The 21,750-nt window shown below is 50.9% G+C and overlaps 1 protein-coding gene across 1 annotated transcript in view; it reads right to left on the bottom strand.

The window, feature by feature from the left end:
- Positions 1–21,750, bottom strand: part of GRIK4 (glutamate ionotropic receptor kainate type subunit 4) — a 311,029-nt gene that overhangs the window by 70,959 nt on the left and 218,320 nt on the right. Inside the window, exons 10-11 of the mRNA XM_060103224.1 lie at positions 9,338–9,445; positions 2,632–2,835 (exon numbers count right to left, since the gene is read on the bottom strand). Of these exons, the coding sequence (XP_059959207.1) occupies positions 2,632–2,835; positions 9,338–9,445 (312 nt within the window). The remainder of the gene's footprint in view (positions 1–2,631; positions 2,836–9,337; positions 9,446–21,750) is intronic.

Raw genomic sequence — 21,750 nt, 5'->3', positions numbered from 1 at the left:
GACTATTGTGATCCTAGGGGAACACTGGGGCAGACACATCAAAGCGTTGAACCCCGGGGCAGAGCGGGGCTGGGGTCACGCACTCCTGCCCAGAATCAGCCCCCACTCCGTGGCATTCAGGTGACCTTCTGGCAGAAATGCCCTTCTCACTCTTCACACATCAGCTCAAACATCATTTCCCAAGGGAAGCCTTCCCTCCCCTGTCCCCTTGCCTCTCAAGGCTGGACCCCTCCCCGCCAGGTACCCTCTCATAGCTCCTACTTCCCCTTTCTTTGTACTTAACACAGTGTGTTAATAATATCCTACTGTGATCATTCATTAATATCTGTCTCTCACTAGTAAGATCATGAGGGTAGTGAGTACGTTTATGTTGTCCCCCATTGTATCTCCATTGTCTAGGAAAGAGGAAAGTGTTCGATGGATCTGTATTGAACGAACGGGTTAATTAGTTAATTAATTAATACTGCGCAGTCAAGCCTTGATGAGACCAAAGCAGCAGTGTTTTGACTTGAAAGCCGACCTGGAGTGAATTTTAAGATCCTGTCTGATTGCCCAAGTCGTTCAGTACGAAGCTGCACGTCCTTGAGTCTTGGATTCCTCTCCTCTTCCTGCCAGTCCATGTCACAGCTCATTTGGGGGTTGATAAGGGGATGGCTGTGTACTGACTCTGACATCCCTGAAGTCACCCCACCAATCACCAGGAAGGCCAAGGGGGCTGAAGAAACAGGCTCAAGGTGACAGAGTACGTCGGTAAGAAGGGAAGGAAAAGGCCTAGCATTTCAGCTTTCTGGGGTTTAACCACTGGACTGCATCTCTACCAGGGGATCCAAACAAGAGGACTGCCTCAGGAGGGGCTCTGGGACTTCGAGAAAAGCAGCACATCCTTTTCTGCGGAAGGAAGCGTGGGCATCGTCAGCTGGGGGCTTGAGTCTCAAAGACAGCAGACAGCTCCCTGAAGAAGTCTTCGCCCTCCCACTCTGCCCCTGTGAGAGGCTCCCAGGGCTTCCTGGGCCTTCTGCAACCTTCTGTTGATTGTTTGCAAGCCTCTCCCTGACAGCAAAGCCTCCCTCTGGACTCTAGGAACTGGACAGTTCACCGTCTCCCTGAACAAGTCTTGCCACTGACCCCGCTGGGTCACTGCAAATGCTGTCATGCAAACCCCTCACCACCGTCCCACCTCAGCTCTTAATTACCTTCTCCATGCTTTTGTCTGTACAGAACTTTTCATCATGCATTGCCAAGGATTACTTATTTAATACCCTAACACTTTTATCCTTGAAGACTAGGATTTAAAAAATGTATATTTTACCCCAAGTTTGGTACCTATAAAGGGTTAAGATCATACTAATTCCATGGATAAAGAGGAGGGAGAAAAGAAGGAAGGAAAGAAAAAAGCAAGCAAGAGTGAAAGGGAGGGAAGATAAAAAGGAAGGAGAGAAGGAAGGGCCTAGACTTATGCAGACCTTTCCTGGTGACATCCCAGTCCAGCTGAGGTCGTGTTCTGAGGTGGGAAGAATGTGGGTTCTGGAGTTAGACCAATCTGGGTTCAAATCCCAGCCCCGTCTCACCCTAACTGTGTGGCTGCAGACAAGTCATTTTAGCTCTCTGAGTTCAGGGGGCGCATTTGTAAAATGAGGATAGCAACTAACTAAAAGGTACATTCCCAGAGGATTAGAGATAATGTATGTAAAGCACCCTGCACTTTGGCACTGGCTGGGAGGCTGCAGGGGCTCCTTCTGCACTTGGAAGGCACGGAGAGGTATGGACTGGTTCAAGAACCAACCCATAAGAACCTAGGTCTGTGCTGTCCACATTGGATACCCATCACCTTTCCTGAGCAGAAAAAACTCAGTTATGGGAATATGGACAGTGAATTAGTAACAACCAACTTAATTTTTACAGATGGTAACAGTATATACCAAGAAAACAAGAGCTCTGCCCCTGGAAGAACTTTCTACAGCCTTGCTCTAACCTAACGACGACTGACTCCCTAAGACGCTCACCTGAGTTTTAATTGAGTCTCCACATGCACTCTGAAAATCCACAGTCTGCCCAAGTGCACCTTGGCCCTGGGTCCGTAAAAGCACATTAAGGAGAGCAGGGCATAGAAGTAAAGAAACAGCCATAACTGTGACCAACTCCTCTGACAGGGGATCCCTTTTCCCCTGTTATTTAACCATGTCTCCTTGACGGTGCTTCTCAAGTGTCAAAGTCAACGGATGTGGGTGTGTTCGACTCTCCCAGGGCCTGTCCAAGCTCTGCCCAAGGTGCTGATGACCAAAAAAATAATCAGAACAAACAAAATGCACCTGGATTATCCGAGAATGGAACCCCAATTCTCTAAGCCATGTTCAGCGGTCAAGGCCTCCGTTACCTGTTACAGGTGCTGGACTGGGACCGGGAGAGCCACAGGGCAGGGATCAAGGTGGTCTTATTTGCCAACGTATATTACCAGGGCCTGGCTCGTTGCCAGCTCAGGAAAGATTTGTGCAATGAATGGACAAATACATGAAAACTGCATGACTGATGGACGAATAAATGGAAGATTCATGAGCTTGCAGCACAACCTCCTGCCCTTCCAGCTGCCCCCTCAGCCCACCCCCAAATCCAAATCACCTGTTCTTTCCTTACCCGAGCGATCAGCTCCCCGACCATTCCCGTCCAGGTGCCATTGGCCTCGGGCACGCCGTACACGCCGTCCCCGACCAGGCGGATCTTGTAGTTGAACCGGAGGATCTCCGCCAGCTCCTTGAGCATGTCCACGCAGAAGCCCTCGTAGCGGTCATTGCCTTCCATCTCCTGGTGGTTTCCCTTCAGCATTAAATACGGGTTTTCCTGCAGCAAAACTGGGCAGCTGTCATTCTCATCTTAGCCCTGGTGTCTCAGCCACACATGACGAGGGGGTCGGGGACACAGGAGGTTGGGAAGAAGATAGGGTGGAAGGAGGGAAGTGGCTTGGGTAATGGGGTACTTCGGAGGTGGCAGTGAGCTCTTCTCCCTGACTTCAAGGCACTTCTCTTACCTGGAACACATAAGAGTCCCACTGCACAGAGGGTCCAGTGGAAGCCCCTCCACCTTGTTTGAGGTCATCATCTGACCCCACCCTGCATTTCATTCCTTCCTTTTTTGTCCCCTTCCTTTGTTTATTCCACATAGATGGATCACGGCAGATTCTGAGATACAAGGATGCTGACAACAGAGCAAGCGAGACTCTTACATGCACAGAACAACCGCAAACCCGAGGCAGGAGGCGTCCAGCTGTGAGCATTGGGAGGAGGGTCTCTCTGGTGAAACGTCCAGGGAAGGTTCTATGGAGAAGGTGGGATGCAAGCTGGGCTCCAGAGGAAGACAGAACACTGAGAGATGGAAGTGGTGTGAATGGAGGGCTGTTCATGGGCAGGGGAAAGGCAGGATCAAGGGCCAAATCCCGAGTGAGAAGGAGCGTGGCCCATTCGGTGGATGATGGGGCTGCCCTTGAGTGGGAGCCTGGGCTGTGTGGAGGGGAGGGGTGGTGGATAAATTTAGAAGGATGAATTAGGGTCAGCGTGGGCCTTGGGTGTCAGGACGAGGTGACTGTGCATCATACATATATAGCAGGGAAGCGCTAAGGGTTTTAAAGACTTAAGGATGTGAGTAAAGAATATTATATAGCAAGAGAGAGGTCTGGGAGTGAGGACGGACCCTCTCCTGATACGGGATGCTGAGTCCTGAGCCGTGCTTGGGGTCAGATTGGATTGCAAAGCTGAAGAATCACAGAGAGGGTCAGGCTTGATGCCAGGTTGGGTGTGAGGCACAGAGGGTAAGGTCCTCAGACCCTTGGAGCCTGAGCAGATGACCAAGGATGATGTCATCATGGCCATGGATGGTTTGAAAAGGAAGAGGTTTTGGAACATGTTGAATCTGAGGTGCTGGTTGTTGAATCTGAGATCCAGGAGGGAACATCCGACTGAATGTTGGAATATTGGGTGAGGGCAGGATCGGGGGCAGAGATGTGGGGCAGCCTCCGGATCGAGCCGGTGGCTGAAGCTGCAGCATATGAGAGACCATCGGGGGGAAGGACAGCAGAAGGATAAGACCTGATCTTAGGGAGGGGGAAAAGGAAGAGCAGCCGTAGAGGAGGCCAAAGCAGAAGCGGCCAGAAGAGCTGACAGTCAGGAAGATGTGGTCATGAAGGTCAAGGAGGAAAGGGTTTCAAGCAGGAGAAGGCAGACATTCCCACAAAGAGAAAGCAGGGCTGTGAAAGGGCATCTGGGTCACGTGTCCCTGGAGACCTTCAAAGGCAGGTTGGGGTGGGGAGGGGGCAGGGGATGGCAGAACCCCGCAAGGACGGGTGTGTAAGAGAGGTGCACGGGTGAGGGCCGACCAGGATGTTGAGAAGTTCAGAGACAAAAGCTGGCAGAGCTTCTCCACCCAACTGCTACCGGTCACGTCTCTCTCCAAACCTCAGTTCCTCCTCTGCCTGCAACAGGCTTGGAGGATGCCCAGTATCCACCAATCCCTTGATGGATGATCCCCTAAATAGGAGGGTGTAGGTAAGGTGGTAGCGATGGTGTCTTAGGATGGGAGGGACCAGAGTACAGGTGTAGGTACAAAGGGAGGAATCCTTAGAAAAGGAGAGATGAGAAAAGGAAGAAAGAGAAGGCTAGTCAGTGCAGCAAAGTCCCGGGAGAGCCAGGTCTAGGTCAACATGGGAAGTGGGCCTGGGGGTAAGGTGAAGAGCATGGATGTGGGTACAGAGATGGAGGGAGGAGGCCCAAGGTACGGAACCGTGCCAGCCCCCAGAGCTGGGGGCAGGTAGGAGGGAAGGCTTGGCGCCTGGAAAGGTTTCCTCGGGGAACACGATGTGGGGTGAGCAGAGAGGGGTACAGGGTTGCCCAGGCCCAGCTGAGTCAGGAGGCTGAATGCAGCTGGGCAGCTGGGCACAGGGCTTGCAAGGACAGTTGGACTCGGGGACGGGCAGGAGGGGAGATGGCTGAGCATCATGGTGGGGTCAATTCTAGAAGCCAACAGAGGGAAGTGCTGAACTGCTGGTTTGCTGAGCTCAAGCTGGAAGGGGCTTCTGGGCTGGGGAAGATGGGGAACCAGACAGGCCAGAGGCCGCAAAGGGAGGAAGGGGGAGAGTGGTCTTGTGGGTGTGATGAAGCGGAAGAGGGGAAGGTCGGAGGGTCCGTGCCAGGGAGAGGGAGCTCCAAGTTGAAGGTGATGTGCCTCTGGTTCATGGTCAAGTGCGCTGTCGTGTCCGTGAAATGGGGCCACGCTCCCTGACTTGCACACACACTGTCCTCAGCTCACGGGCCTCTCTTTGTCCTGCTTTGGCTTAACCTAACTCATCTCTGTCCCTGGGGTCCCAGCCCGCCTCTGACCCCAACCCACTTCTCAGAACCCCTTCCGCACTCGCAGCCAGGCCTCCACACAGTCCTTATTCGTCCTCCTACACGTGCCGCCTCGCAGGTAGAACGTACGTGGAGGCTGGGACAGACTCCTCCTTGTCTCTGGGGCCCCCACCCGGCCCCAGCATCCAGCACTTGTGGATTGCGTGGGTGAAAAGTGCTGAAATGGCCTCAGCGACAGGGCTTGGCTGGGCATTTCCACGCCTGGGTTGGAAAGGCAACCTCCCAGGGTATCTTTAACGGTCCCAAGGAGTGTCACAAAGCGCTTCTCCCCGAGAACTCTCTGCACTTAAGTTAATTTAAAATTCACTGACATATTTAGAGTAAATAAACAGGAGGCCAGTGTTGGAGGGAGGAACCGTGTGGGAGGGGGCGGAACTCACTGGCACTTTGGAGGGTCTGGGGGCCGCATGCTGGCCTGGAGCCCTGTCCTGGCAGGCAGTGATGTGGGCAGAGTGCTTAACCTGGGGTCTGATGCAGGGGTGTGTTCTAGGGGTGGGAGCTGCGGCTAATTCTGTGTATTTGCCGGCGTTAACCAATAAATCGCTCACAAGTCCCAGCTGCACCCTGACAGGAGCAGGATGCAACAAGCCTGTGTGCTGAGTTTTAAGGGATAAATCATTCAGATGACCATTTGCCAAGGAGATCCCCCAAATGGCCCCCAGGGACTAAATTAAGGTAATCCTTCCTGGTAAGGGTTACTGACTTCTACACACATGCACGAGAGAAGGTTCTCATTGGAATCATACTGGCCATGTTTTTAAATGTCGCCTGACACAAAAGTGTCCTTCCCCACCCTCATGAGCACACGTGTGCATATGTGAACAACCGTGTGCGTGCATGTACTCACACACAGGCACACACACGCAGGGTCAGACTGACTTTCCCAGTCTAGAAGCATGACCCTGCGGTCTCAGTGTCCCCGTGGGCCTGTGCCAGAGCTCTGAGCCCCGTCCAATTCCAGTCCTGGAAAGGCAGGAAGTACAACCCGGCAATGTCCCCATTTCTCTCTCAAACTCTTAACTGGCTTTTAAGGGACATCTCTGACCCTGTAGGAAGGAATTCCTTCATTCAAATTCTAATCATCAGGAACTTCCCTGGTGGTGCAGTGGTTAAGAATCCGCCTGCCAACGCAGGGCACACGGGTTTGAGCCCTGGTCCGGGAAGATCCCACATGCCGGGGAGCAACAAAGCCCGTGTGCCACAACTACTGAGCCTGTGCTCTAGAGCCCGCGAGCCACAACTACTGAGCCCGTGTGCCACAACTACTGAACCCACGTGCCACAACTACAGAGCCTGCGTGCCACAACTACTGAAGCCTGCATGCCTAGAGCCCGTGCTCCGCAACAAGAGAAGCCACTGCAATGAGAAGCCCGCGCACCGTAACGAAGAGTAGCCCCCACTCACCGCAACTAGAGAAAGCCCGCACACAACAACGAAGACCCAACACAGCCAAAAAAAAAAAAAAAAAAAAAAAAGAAAAAGAAAAGAAACTTGTAATTATCAGGCTCCTACTTTGTGTCAGGCCCCCCAGTCTTTCAGGAGCCCTCATTCTGGAAGGGGAGGTAGAGATGTACCGCCACCTCTAATAGGAGAAAGGTGTGTACAAAATGCGAGAGGCAGGGAGCAGGCAGGAGGCAGGTGAGGGAAGACCTCACGGAAGAGGGGACATCAGAGCCAAGCTGTGAAGGCTGTACAAGTATTTCCAGGTGGAAACAGGAATTCACAGAGAGGGTATTCCAGGCAGAGGGAACAGCATGTACAGAGGCAGGGAACAGCATATGACACAGTGAGGAGCTGTCAGGCAGTCCAGTGCTGCCAGACCCCACGTGGCATGGAGAGGAAGCGGGTACAGCAGGCTGGGCTCGAGGACGAGGGGTTTATATTCCAAGCTCGTGGCCGGTCGCTCCTGGGCAGCACTGAAGTGAGGGAATGACAGGACGGCTCTGATTTTAGAATGACGGCGCAGCCAGAAGGGCGGGGCTCGGGAGAGGCAGACTGAACAAGTGAGCAGGGGGCCTTTGAGGAGGCCACACGCAGCTCCAGCGAAGAGGTGGCTACACCTATGTTAGGGCATGTGCTTGAGGATGGACAGCAGGTGACAGACTCGGGAAGTCCTTCAGAGGCGGAGCAGGTCGTGGCAATTGTGCACACGTTGCCCCCACTCGGCCAGGACTGCCGGTCAGCGTCGCTGCAGCTCAGCCAGGCGCTCCCAGGTCTCAGGGGCTTGGTGACACCCCACCCCCACCCCCAAATCCTGCTGATATTTCCACATTGGTTCAGATGAGCTCAGGTTGGGCTGAGATGGGGAGGGGCTAAAACCCTGCGAGCTGGAACTGCCTTCTCCATCCCTTGCTTTGTTCCCTCTGCCTGGAATGTTCCTTCCCAGACGGCCACGTGGTTGTCACCTCACCTCATCAGGTGTCTACTCGGATCTGCCCTTCTCAGTGAAGCCAGCAGCCCCTCTCCCTTTCCTCAGCTCTGTCTACACCTGAGCACCTAGAACAGCACCCAGCACACAGGAGTGCCCCCCACAAATTCACTGAATGAATGAATGAAAATATTCGGTGACCCCCTGTCTCGTACCAAATGAAGGGAAAACTCACAAGCTTGACATTCAGGTCCCTAAGCATTATGGACCCAGCCCACTTCTCCAGCCTCAGGCCTTGCCCCCTCTACCAATGCCCATTTCCTAGAAACCTGCACTTTTTAGCATTTCCTGAGTGCCTGACAACACTCTCCTTAGTTCACTTCTCCCTCCTCATCAGCCCTGTCTTTGGGGGCCCATCCTCAATGTCCCTCTCCTCGGAAGGCTTTGCTGACCTCCCCGATGGCATGGGACCTCTCTCTCGTTCACCCCCCATGGCGCTAGGCATGTGCCTCTTTCCTGGCTTTTATCCTGCTCTGCTCACAGGGGATCAGTTATTTCAGTGCAGGGCTCCTGAGCCCCAGGAGTTCATGAATGTAGTGATGGAGGTCCCTGAGCTCTTTTAATTATCTTGAAAGCCTGAAAGAAAGGGACACGTTTCCAAACCTTGCACAGTTAGCAACAGCACAATAGGCTGAACAGGCTAATAGTCGAGTCTGTTTGGGGCTGGGATTCCATCAGTGCGGCCACACTGATTACCTCCTGTGGATAAGATGCTGGGCCCGGCAGGGAAATAGGTTTTTGATTGGTTAAAAGGAGGTGGGGGAAGGGGGCAAACTAATAATTACTTAATACATGCAGTTGGTTAATGGACAAATCTTTTAAAACCTGAAGTCTTCAGGGATGGGGGGAGGGGAGAAGAAGATGACTTGGGCCGTGAACGCACTTGATTCGTGCCATCTAATAAACTACAGCCTGTTTGAGGACAGAGACTGAGTCTTACTCAGCTTCGTGTCTCTAAGAATGAGCACAGTGCCTGGCCCACGGGGGAAGGGCTTGGTAATTGTCGAAGAGAACTGAATCAAATAAAAAAGGCAGATGGTCCCTTGCTCTATAGATTGAGAACTTTCTTTTGATCATCTGGAAATGAAGAAATAGGCCATGAAAACCCACTGAGATTCAGGTGTCCACTGCCAGGGATGCAACTTGTTCAAGCAGGAACCAAGCAAAGCAGGCTGTCTTGAGAGTCGGAGCCACCCTGGGGGACTTCTCCCGCGTGTCCCAGGCGCCCTGCCCTTGGCTGTGCACAGCTGCCCTGGCTGTCAGGGTGCCCCTGGAAGAGGCATCCACCAACTGTGCTGTCTTGCCACCCCATCCTGCTTCCCCAGCTGCTTTGGAACTCATCAGATATCATTTCCATATGAAACAGCAACTTGAGTTTAATTACACTGTCATAAATTGGCCTCCGTGCTGTGATTAGAGCTCCCATCTTCTGTTCACGGGGAGGCTGGGAACGCCTGGAGATGGAGGAGGCACCCCGGAGAGCGGCAGCTGGGAGGCCCAGGGGGCACCCGCTTACCAGGATGGTGGTGACGACCAGGGTGGTGTTGAAGAGACTGTCGGAGACGTTGGAGGCGTAGAGGCGGCTGTCCATGCTGAGGCCGTCTGCCACGTGCCACTGGCCAATCTGAGGAGACCAAGGAGACAGGCTGGGAAGGGGTGGGGGGAGGAGGAGGCTGGGGAGCTGGGGTGTTGAGGTCCTGCGGGCCTCCAGGGCTGGGGGAGCTGAGAGGTCGGTCCCCTGCCTCTGGCAGGGGTACATGTACGTCACAGAAGGAGGGAGGGATGCAGAGTGCAGAGCAGAGGGGTGGGACCAGGGTGGAGCTACCAGGGTTTGTGGGGGTCAGGGGTGGGTGCGGAGACTGCGAGGGGAGGGGAAGACTTAAGAGAGAGGTGGAAGAGGAAAATGGAAAAAGAAATCAGGAATGCAATGCAGTTCAGGGATGCTCTCTCACCCAGAAGGGAAGGGGGCCCGTGGAGTTGTGTCATCTGGAGGCAGGACAGAGCCTTCCCTTTCGCTACAGTCTGCCTTCAATAAGCCTCATTATCTAAATAAGAACCAGAACGGCTACTGGAGAGAACTGGCCTTTCCTAGGCTCTTCAATAAATGTTTGCTGAATGGTTCAATGGCCGGATGAACCAGAAGAGGGAAGGAAGACCAGGCTCTAGTCCTGGTGGATTCACTTTGCTGGCTGCGAGAACCTAGGCAAGTTACTTCGATCTTTCCGAGTCTCAGTTTCCCCAGCTATAAATGGGGGCAGTAACGTCTGCTCCGCCTTCGCAGAGCCAGCTGAGATCATGCATGTGCCAGTTCGAGGTTACATTGTTCAGCCAGACCCAGGAGCGTGGCTCTCCACTGAGTAAACCCAGAAATGACTGAACCTCTCTGAAGGTATTTTCTCATCTGTAAAATGGGAATAATAGAAACATTATGTGGTCATTGTGAGAATGTATTTAAGCTGAAACTCAATAAATGCTAGTTTCCTTCCTTTTCCCCATTGTCTTGACTCCTAGGGGGGAAAATATCCACAACTTACTCAGTTCCCCCATTTTAGAAAAGTCACCTAAATCAAAATTCAGCATCATTGGGTTTTTACAGAGTTTGTTTGTTTTCCCAGTGGAACCCTTTCTATAACTACACATACGTGTGTGTGCTACCAATACATTTCTACTAACTGGAGCCCCTGGCAACTCATTTCTGTTGCTGGGTGCTGGAGGTGGGCCACCAGGAGAGATGGCTGATAGCTGGCTAGATAACCAACGAAATGCACACATCCGCCTCTGCCAGGCATCTCCAGGCACTAGCGGCAGCTTCCCTGGAAAACCCTCACAAGTTCCATGGATGCCACATGGCTTTACCCACCAGAGCTGGGCTCTGGGCTCCTCTTGTGGAAGCTCCAACCACAATAAAGACACATCTCACTCTTGGTCCCCACACCCCTCCCCCGGGGCCAGAGCGTTGGGGGTCACAGGGGGCAGTAACCATCTCCCTGGCGTCATGGTCTGGACCTTGAAGAGGGGAGGGCCAGGCTGGATGCCTCCAGGTCCAGGCAGGAGCCCGATGGTCTCCCCAGGTGAGTCTTTCACCTGCCAAAGGAGAGATGACCAAAAACCCCTCTCCAAGCCTCAGCAAGGACGCCACCGGAGGGGGCTGGGCAGCTTTCTCCACCTCTGCGTGGGCAGAAAACCGCGGCACGTGCCCCTGTTCATTTTAGTTTACAGGTCGCGCCGTCTGCACATCCACACCGGAAGCCCCGTCTAGATAAAGAAACTGACGCCAAGATAAGAGCCCACCCAACTTGCCCGAGGTCACCTCCCCATCAGCTGAGACACCTGAGCTTTAACCCCTGGGCTCTTAACCCTGGATGAGTCTCCCCAAGGAAGCCTTCGTGGCTCTCCTGCCTGGCTCTTCCAGTGTCCTACTGCACGTTCTGTTTACTTGTCCACCTCCCCGGCTAGCCTGTGAGGGGCTGGCTTGCTCATGCTCACAGCCCGGCACCCTGCTCAGGGACCGGTACTTGAGGCGGGGGAAGCTATCACTTGGGTTGAGTGCTGCTGTCGGTAGGGCACGAGCAAGAGGTAGGCAAGCGTCCTCTGGTCTCTGGAGGGCCCACAGGAGGGACCAGCCAGGTCAGGGTATGGCCTGAGCTTCCCCTCCTCCTCTCTCTCTGCAGGGGAGAGAGATGGGGAGAATGAGGGATGAGCAGCTAGATTTTCAGGTGAAGGAGAACAGTAGTTACTGGACCCCTCTTGTGCTGGATGTGTTCTATCATCTCTTTGAATTCTCCCACCAGCCTGTGGAGTAGTGACGATGTTTTTATGTACGAGGAAACTGGGGCTCAGAGGTTTAACGGCTTGCCTAAGGTCACCTGGCTAGCAGGTGGTGCACGGGCTTGAACACAGAGCTGTCGGACTCCTAAATCCAAGACTTTTCCGTGTCCACGGCTGTCTCTTGGGCAGGGATGCCAAGGGCTCCTCCACATAAGCAGGCCTGGCCAACCAGAGAAAGGCTCAAAGGAGTCTCGGCCACACAGCAAGAACCCTGGACACGGCTTTTTCCCTCCTGGGTTTTTACATCCACAAAGTCAGGTGACATGAGGCTGCTTCCCTCTCTTCAAAATGGCTAGGATTGGCTTCTGACAGTCTCCTAGGATAGGAAGGGCCAGATTTGGCCAGAAGGACATAAAGAACAATTAGGCCGGATGTCAGCATCTGGATGTTTGGGACAGGACTGAACTTCTCAGAGTCCTGTCCTCTAAACATGCACTTCACACCGACGGGACCAGCAAGACCTCACCTCCCCGCTCCCCCCACCCCCCAATTTCCCACCCCCATTGTTCTCAGGGGACCCAATCTTCACTAATTGCCTGCCCCAGCTCCAGACTCCCTGTCTGACCCAAGCCACGAGGTAGATAGGTTGCCACAGAAGCCAGAGAAAGAAATGATTTACCCAGACCCAGATCCGACAGCCTGAGCCATGTCGCCTCCCACACCCACCTCTGGGGACGTGGCAAAAAGACAAATCAGCCCCCAAGCTCCAGTCAGGAAATGAATGTCCCACCAACCCTCCCATTAGCCCCCAAGAAATTAATAAACTCATCAGATCCAACAAAGCGGCTTTGGCAGCCCGGAGCAATCTAACGGAGGAAAGGCAGTGGGAAGGAGAGCAGGAGACAGGGCCAGGCGCCCTGGGATACAGGCTAATTGCCCCACCCACTGGGCACCTTCCATGCCACACACATGCCAGGGATGGGCAGGAGATACAGCGCTCGTCACCGACAATCTGTGGCTCTGTCTCCAGCCCAATTCCCTTGCTCCACCCCGCTGACACCTGCCCCCAAACCTCCTGCGGGAACAGCAGCTTTGTAAGCCTCTTCCACATGCCCACATGTGCCAGCTTGATAATGCTTCAAATAGTGTCTTTCCATGGCCCTCTCTCTGTGCTTTCTGCCTCTCCCACTTGCTTTGCCTTCCCACCAGTTTAGAGACTCCAGGGGCTGCAGTGAAGGGAGGAGAGGGTATGGATTTGGACACCACCACTGCAAGCCCATACAACACCTTAAGGCAGGTAAGAAAGAGGCACCCCCTGGGCTGATGTGGCCCTGCGGGTGCACAGCTGGGCATGCTGACTCCAGCCTCTACTCACCACTGAGCTTCCCACAGTCTGTACCACGAATGCAATGGCCCCAGAGTGGGAGGACCTGAGTTTAACTTGGCTTCTCTGCTTATGAGTTGTGTGACCCTGGGTGAGTTACTTAATCCCTCTGAGCCTCAGTTTCCCCGTCTATAAAATGGGGGTTAAAATAGTAATGATTACTTCCTAGGGTTCTTTTTTTTTTTTTTTTGCGGTACGCGGGCCTCTCACTGTCGTGGTCTCTCCCGTTGCGGAGCACAGGCTCCGGACGCGCAGGCTCAGCGGCCGTGGCTCAGGGGCCCAGCCACTCCGTGGCATGTGGGATCTTCCCGGACCGGGGCACGAACCCGTGTCCCCTGCATCGGCAGGCGGACTCTCAACCACTGCGCCATCGCCACCAGGGAAGCCCCTTCCTAGGGTTCTTAAGGAGATTAAATCTGATGGTATATGTGCCAAGAACTAGGTGAGTATGCATAGAATTTGTCATGCTATCGTCTGAGACAGAAGATGGGAATCTCTTCTGTGCCCTACACTTTGCACTGGAGACTCCAGTTTAGTAGATTAGACCAGTGTCTCATACTTTGGTTCCTGCACAGGCAACGTCAGCGTTAGAAATGCAAATTCTTGGGCCTCGTTCCAGACTGACTAAATCAGACAGTCTAGGAGCAGGACCTAGCAGTACGTGTTGTAGCCAGCTCTTCAGTGACTCTGATGCAAGCTGGATTCGAGCAAAGCACATAGAGCAACTCAGACGACAAACATGATGTCAGGGAGAGGCAAGGGTGCAGGAATGAAGAGCGGCTGAGGGCCCACCTGTGGCAAGCTGGAAACGTTTAAAAACTGCCTCTCCAGGAAAAAAGGCCTTGTCTTATCTGCCCACTTCTGTGGTGTAAACACGCCCACCATGGCTGACTTCAAGCTAGCCACATGCAGTCATGGGACACCGAGTTGGGAAGAGAAGTGTATAACGGGCTCTGGCTGGCCGGGCAAGCTGGTGCCACCATGCTCACCAGTCCTGTGCTGGGCGCTCGTTTATGCTTACGAATCTCACTGCCACCCTACTTACAAGTAAGGAAAGTGACATCCACGTAGGTAATAATTTACCTGAATCACAGAGCTGAGGCGTGGAAAAAACCAATGTGCTGCTTCATTGCGATCACAATATTTAACACAAGTGTGTACTCCTTCTCACTACCGATTCTATGCTCTTAGAAGAAACTAGAAGTGCTTTGTCAAATATGAAAATCGAGGTAAATATAACTGACATGACATGTGTTTGCACGTGCACAGAAAGTATCATTTATCCAACTTCCCCAAAGGACACAGAATCCATAGAAATTAATAATAATCTTGCTCCCTGGCTGTATAAAAATTAAATAAATAAAATAAAATGCAAATAAAAAAATAATAATGTTGCTCCTTTAAGCACTAAAATTGGGGGGGAGGGCTTTAATTATTTATTTGCAAGTATTATTTCCCAAAATTCTTTCAAAGGGAATTATACTTTCTGCTGTCCTCTTTTTTTGTTGTTTTTAGCTGTACGCGGGCCTCTCACTGTTGTGGTCTCTCCCGTTTCGGAGCACAGGCTCTGGATGCGCAGGCTCAGCGGCCATGGCTCATGGGCCCAGCCGCTCCACAGCAGGTGGGATCCTCCCGGACCAGGGCACGAACCCGTGTCCCCTGCATCGGCAGGCGGACTCTCAACCACTGCGCCACCAGGGAAGCCCCTCTGCTGTCCTCTTAAACAGAGTAGACATCTTTACCTTCATGCAGTGTCATCATTTTGAAGCCAATTATTATCCTGTCCTGTGACATAGTGCTGCTCATTGGTTACTGAAATGTGATGGCCTCTCACCCTCATTTCTGTGCTTTCATAAGTTAGTCTGTCTACTTTTCATAGTGTCTCTTTTCTGATTGTGAACTGTCATTTCCTTCTGCTATTTGGAGAGCTGTCTTGAATTGGTCCTTTCCTTCCAGCAGTTGTGTTCAAGATTCCTGGCTGAGCAACTAAGTGACCAAGCCTGAAAGAGCTGCTGTAAGGAAAGTACTGATGGAGCCTAGGGCCTTTAGTGAACAGACCCTGCGACATTGATATGGGCAACCCACGGTCCCTTGGAGAGGTGACTGCTGTACAGTTGAATGAGTGTGGTCTGCCGTGTGACCCTGGGTCAGCGTAAGCAAGCTGGGCACTCCCTCAGCAATGCACCATGGGAAATGCTTGTCCAGGGGCCCTGACTGCAGGCATCGCCTGCTGAAAGGCCCGGTTGTGTGTCACCCAGAGACCGCATTAACATCCAGCACTGTGACCTCAGGGCTGGGTGACCCTGAGCAAGTCACTTAATTTCCCCGAGTCTCACCTTTCCCTGCCCTCCACCCTAATCCAAGCTCCCACTGAACTTGCCCTGGACTAGGATCCCCCGGGGCCTCTCTTTGTTCTGTTCTCCACTCAGAAGCAGCCAGCCGTCTCTATCAAGTCTCAACTGTGATCACACCGGCCCCTGCTGAAACCCTTCAATTCTTCTCCCACTTTCGTTTAAGAATAGAAGCCAAAATCCTTAACATGGCCCACCAAGCCCCATGAGGCCTGGCCTCTGCCCACCCTCCACGCTCATCTCACACCATCTTTCCCGGCTTTATCTGTGCTCCTGGCACACCTATGAATTCACGTGCAACAAGCGCCTTCCTGCCAGGGTCTCTGTGCGTGCTGTTCCCTGTCTGGACTCTCCTTGCTGCCCGACCCCTTGGCCCCCAGCCCCATTTCAGCTAGTTCAGGGGTTGGCAGACCACGGACTACAGGCCCAATCCAGCCCACTGCCTGTTTCAGGAAATAAAGTTTTGTTGGAACATAGTCACGCTGATTCACTGATGTACTTTCTGTGACTGCACTCACCTACAACAGTAAAGCTGCAAAGTCTAAATTTTTACGATCTGGGCCTATTTTATAAAAAGAAGTTTTCCAAACCTTGATCTAGTTTATACCTGTTAAAGCCTCAGGCCTCAGCTGAGAAATCACTACCTTCAGGAAGCCTTTCCTCTAACTCCCAAAGTCAAACCTCTTCCCGAACCACATTCTTTTCCTTTAGAGCATCTGGCTCGGGCTGTCATTATACATTCATTAATGAGACCATTGCTCACCACCTGTCTTTCTCCCTGTGCCGCTGGGGGAGAGCCCTCCGCTGTCGCCTGAGCTGGGCGGTCCTGCCCAGAGCAGCCACAGGCTTCTAGAAATCACTTGAGGTTGTCATTTTGCCGCTTTGTTCTCTCCCAAATAGGTAAAAAGGGATTCATTTTTAAAACCCTGAGGGATTTCCAGACATCTGTACCTGCCTCTGTGAGTACGCACATGGCTCTGTAACATTTAATATTTTATGTATGTGTAGATGATTCTTCTTCGCATCAGCGCTGCCAGGATGCAGCTTCTAGACAGGCTGACGTAACTCCACGGCCTGGCAAGTCCTTCTGCTTCAGAGTCAGAGTTTGCAAACACTTACTGATCACCTTTGCATGCTGGGCACTCAGCCACGTGATTTGCTTATGTACATTTCTCTGATTCTGCATAACAACCCTGTTATCGTTCCCACCTGAGAAATGCAGGCGCTTCAGACAACAGTAATAACACTTAAAGGCTTAATGGAGGCATTTCATACATGTTTTTGTTGACTGACTGAATGATTCAAATTGAGACTCAGAGATGTCAAACAACTTGCTGATGATCACAGTTAATAGAGGGTGGAACTGGGATTTGAACTCGGGTTCTATTTACTGCTATACTATCTGGTCAGGGTAGGGCAAGTGCAGGCTACCCCGACCTTAAGATCTGGGCCTTCCCACACACCTCTCTGATCACCGTGAACTTGTTCTTTGGAGAATACAGACCTGAAGGTATCCAGCTACAAGAGTCCACGAGAGTGATCCTGACCAAGGCACAGGGTAGTTTCTTAGGGGCTTAGCACAGGGAGATACAGAGGGAGGGCACCAGGAGACCTACATTTTCTTAACTCTTCTGCCATGCATAAGCTCTGTGACCTTGAGCAAGTCACTTAACCTCTCTGAATCTTCCTCCTCTGCAAAGTGGAAATAAACGAATCTGCCTACCCATAGTACAGCAATGCTGTTGCTAATCAAGTGAGTTAGTGTGTACGATGGCTTTTGATGAGCATAATAAGCCATGGGAACTTAAGATAATAGCACTACTGTCCATCCGGTGGAAATGCAGCTGACCAGAAGTCAAGTTCTATCCTGCCACGTGCTGTGTGGCCCTGGGAAGTCAATTTTGCTGCCTATAAGACAAGGATAGTTAGTCTTTCTCCCCTTCTCCTCTTATTGGGATGATATGAGGTGATCACAGATGTGACAAAAGTTTAAAGCCCTATGCAAACGCAAGCTCTTTCTTCCAGATCCTTGTTCTCTAGGGCCATCCCAAAGGTGGACGAGCCATAACCAATGACTCAGTTTTTTTAACCTCAGTTTCAGGGTTCAAAGTTGAAGTTCTCACTAGGAAGCATACATAAAAGAATGTATTAGTGTCTCCTTGAGTTCACGGAACTAATTTCAACATACAGGCAGGAAGAAGGACAGTCAGATGTGAACCACTACGGCTAGAGGCCCCAGGAATTGAGACTGAGTTATAGTTTGGAGTGTCTATAGTATAGGTCTGTGCCTTGATATATGACCAGCCAAAAAGATTTGTAATGTAAGCCTCCGTGGTGAATCCCTGGCATGAAGGAACAAAATGTTTATTGACTTTAAATCTAATATCTCCAATCATAAAACTTTAGTTTACATGGGAGACTGGATCATGAGTGAGGGCCCCTGCCTGAGGGATTGACCTGGGGAACAAAGGGAATTATCGATGTTGGCGGAAGAGTTCATTCTCTCAGCCAAAATATTCTTTTAGTGGAAAATATGTGCTTACATGCACAATACTGTAAAAACCCAGGATCAAAGGACAACAGTGGCAAATGCCAAAGGTAAGAGATCAAAAACAATCCCGGAGAAAGCTGGGAAGACTTCCTATCAAATGAGCCCTTCCTGGGCTGATCAAGCCTTCAGCTGAGTTGGTCTGAGGCAGTGTTTTGTTCAACTGCGGCTGCTACCCATTAGTGGGTTAGGAAACCAAGTTAGTGGGTCCAGACCTGCATTTTAAAAAATGAAATATATATCCAGAATAGACCAGAGTGCAACCCACACACCAGGGGCAACTACTGTTTCATAAGCTTTGGTTTCAATTGTTTGTAGATTTTTTGATGATGGCCATTCTGACTGGTGTGAGGTGATATATGAGAGGATATTTAAATAAAGTTTGAGGAAGAGGACAGTGGGGGACAGTGGAAAAAGTAAAGCATCAGGGATTCTGGCTTCCTGATGTGGCCCTGTCTTCAACTGGCTCTGGTCTCTGATCTTCACACGTAACCACTAGCTCTGGCAGCCCTTGTTTGGGCTCATCACAGTCCCCTTTACCTGGGGATGCCCAGCTATCCATCAACCTTTGGCCTGAATGTCACCCCCTTGGGGAGGCCCTTCCCAACCTCTCACTCCCCATCACAGAGACTCAGGCATAATGCCCTGAACTTCTTCTTCGTAGCACTCATCATATAATTATTTAGATAATTATTTATTTCATATAATTATTTAGATAATTATTTGTTTCAAGTCCATTTCCTGCACTACAAAACACATTCCATGACTGGTGAGGCTCTGTCTTATTCCCCACATATGCCCAATGCCTAGTGTGGAATCAATGCTTAGTAAATATCTGACAATTGCATTAATAATTTCCCCTTTGGAGCTCCAGCTCCCAGGACAGTGCCTGGCCTAGAATGCGTGCTCAATAAATATCTGTTGAATTGAATTATGAAATTCCTTTGGGCAAGTCCCTTCTTTTTAGTCTTCAGTCATCTAACCTATAAAAGAAGGATCTAGTCTAGCCCCTTCCGGCTCATACATGAATTCCTGAAAGTGCCAGGTAGATTTATAATGTGGTATAGCTTTTCAAAGGGCTTTGGGGCAAAGCCGGGGAGAGACAGGCCTGAGAGGGACAACACAAAGAGGCCTCGGAAGGTGACTGTAGGAGGGCACTGGAAGCTCGGCTGCCTGGACACGAACATGAAGCAGGTTGAACTTCCCTGGTGGCGCAGTGGTTAAGAATCCGCCTGCCAATGGAGGGGACATGGGTTCGATCCCTGGTCTGGAAAGATCACACATGCCACGGAGCAACTAAGCCTGTGCACCACAACTACTGAGCCTGTGCTCTAGAGCCCGCGAGCCACAACTACTGAGCCTGCGTGCCTAGAGCCCATGCTCCACAACAAAAGAAGCCACCGCAATGAGAAGCCCACGCACCACAACGAAGAGTAGCCCCCGCTCGCCGCAACTAGAGAAAGCTGCGCACAGCAAAGACCCAGCACAGCCAAAAATAAAATTTTAAAAATTAAAAAAAAAAGTTCTACTAAAAAAGAAAAAGGTGAAGCAGGTGGCCACCTATGAGAAGGATGCCAGGAAGGGCACTCTCCCACCTGCCAGGAAACAGTTCTCTCTGAGCCCGGGGGCGGATTGATGCCTGGCATTCCTCCATTAGAGAGCCTGGTGTGAGAGCTGGCCAACATGGAAATAAATATCAAAGTGTTAACACATTATTATTCAATTCACCAGATATTTACTGAGCACCCAGTCAGCGGCACACACTACTTACAAAGGGATGGCAGGTTTGATGCAAGGGAAGAGAATGGTCTTCTACTCAGACCACACCTGAATATTGCATATTGTTCCACACACCACTCTTTCAGTGAAGCACAGACTAACTGGAGTGTATTGCAAGCATATTGACCAGGAAAGAGATTGAAATCACATTCTAGAAGGAACAAGTACAGGCAGTTCTGGGAAGGATGGACTAGATGTGTGGACCCAAGAAATGGAACTAAGGACTAAAGGAAGAGGGCTTCAGAAAGAAAGAATTCCACCCAATAGATGGAGAAACTTTCTAACAATGAGAGCGTCCCAAGATGGAATGTGCTGTCCCTATAGGTACTGAGTTCCCCGACACTGGAGGCATTCAAGCACAGACTCTACTTAGTGAGAACACGTTTGCAAGAATTCAAGCATTTGATGTGAGTAGTGATCTAGAGGGCCTTTATTAATCCTTTCGGCCCCAAGAATGTGGGATCTAGATTCTACTTCTACATCAGGGGAATCAGAAGCAAGGTCAGAATATCAAGGGGCAGATGAGGTCCTTGGACATTGTGAGAAGACAAGAGAGCAGGAGTATGGGGTCATGAATGCAGAAGGAAAAGGCCACTGTAGGAAAACTTCAGCCCTTCTTGTTTGCTCCTTCCTGGTCTTCTCTCCTGGCTGAACTCATTACAGTTGGTTCTCGTTATTCATGGTAGTTGCATTCTATAAGGTTGCCCCAAGCACTGAATTAGGGAGACTGAACCATTTCTCCTAAGGGAAAAACAGGGTTAGGTTCCTGAGAACCTCTGGTCCCAACATTTTCATCAACCAATTAGCACATGACCTCGATTTATGTGTTTCTGCTGATAGACATCTTATTTAATACATACTGTTGATTCAATAATATTGGACAACAGCATTAAATGTCATGCCTGAACAACACTTTTCTAACGCCTGTATTTTCTCTGTAAGGCACATGGCAGATTTCTTGCCCTTAGGAACACTAGACAGCACTTCAACATTAAGTGTGGGGGTCGGGAGATGCATGAGGGAAGGGATGTGGGAACAGATGTATATGTATGACTGATTCACTTTGTTATAAAGCAGAAACTAATAAAAAAAATAAATTAATTAATAAAAAAAAAGTGTGGGGGTCATTTTAAACAGCAAAATCTCCAAGAAAAAGCACAAAAATGGGAAAGACATGACACTGCAGAGACTGTGAAAAGCACACTTGTTTACAGTATGAGTCCAAAGAAGGCAGAGCATCACCTTGCTGGACCCCAGCTGGGAACATGCCTGGCGACCCACTCAAATTTTTCACTGCTCTGTGCCTGTCTGTGAAAGCACCATGAGTACTGCATTGGGGTTACAAATATATTATAGTGAGCAGACCAATTTGCATATATGGAATCTGCAAATAATGAGGATCAACAGTACTCGTCTGCATCTGAATTTTCGACTCTTGCCAAGATGTGCCCAGACTTCTATCCCGAATCCCCAACCTCTGGGATGTGAAGTGGAATTTAGTCTCACCCTCACCACTCCTGCTGCCAAAGAGAACAAACCAACAGCGGCTCTGGTAACAGATAAATACTGTGTAGGGCAGGAATGAGCTCAGCTCACCCCACGGGACTCTGGCTAAATATGCCAATCCCCAGTGAGGCTTGTAGGAATCTAATAGACTCTCCAACTAGCTTAGGGTTTCAGAAGTTAAATTTCCCTGAGCAGGGCAGTGAGGATGCACACATCACCTTTCTTTTTGGACAGATGTACTGATTTTGATGATTTCTTTTTTTTTTTTTTTTTTTTGCGGTACACGGGCCTCTCACTGTTGTGGCCTCTCCCGTTGCGGAGCACAGGCTCCGGACGCGCAGGCTCAGCGGCCACGGCTCACGGGCCCAGCCGCTCTGCGGCATGTGGGATCTTCCCGGACCGGGGCACGAACCCGTGTCCCCTGCATCAGCAGGCGGATTCTCAACCACTGCACCACTAGGGAAGCCCTTGGTGATTTCTTTTGCCTACATCTCAACTCCCTCTTTTTTTCTCATATGGTCAAAAATCTCACAGACTCTCTTCTAAACATTTTGGAAGATAATCAAACTAGCCTGGGGGTAGTGCACGGCAGA

The sequence above is a fragment of the Mesoplodon densirostris genome, chromosome 7 (assembly GCF_025265405.1).
Source record: "Mesoplodon densirostris isolate mMesDen1 chromosome 7, mMesDen1 primary haplotype, whole genome shotgun sequence".
Classification (NCBI taxonomy): domain Eukaryota; kingdom Metazoa; phylum Chordata; class Mammalia; order Artiodactyla; family Ziphiidae; genus Mesoplodon; species Mesoplodon densirostris.
Note: the sequence above shows the minus strand (reverse complement) of the source record. Positions and strands in the feature narration are given on the sequence as shown.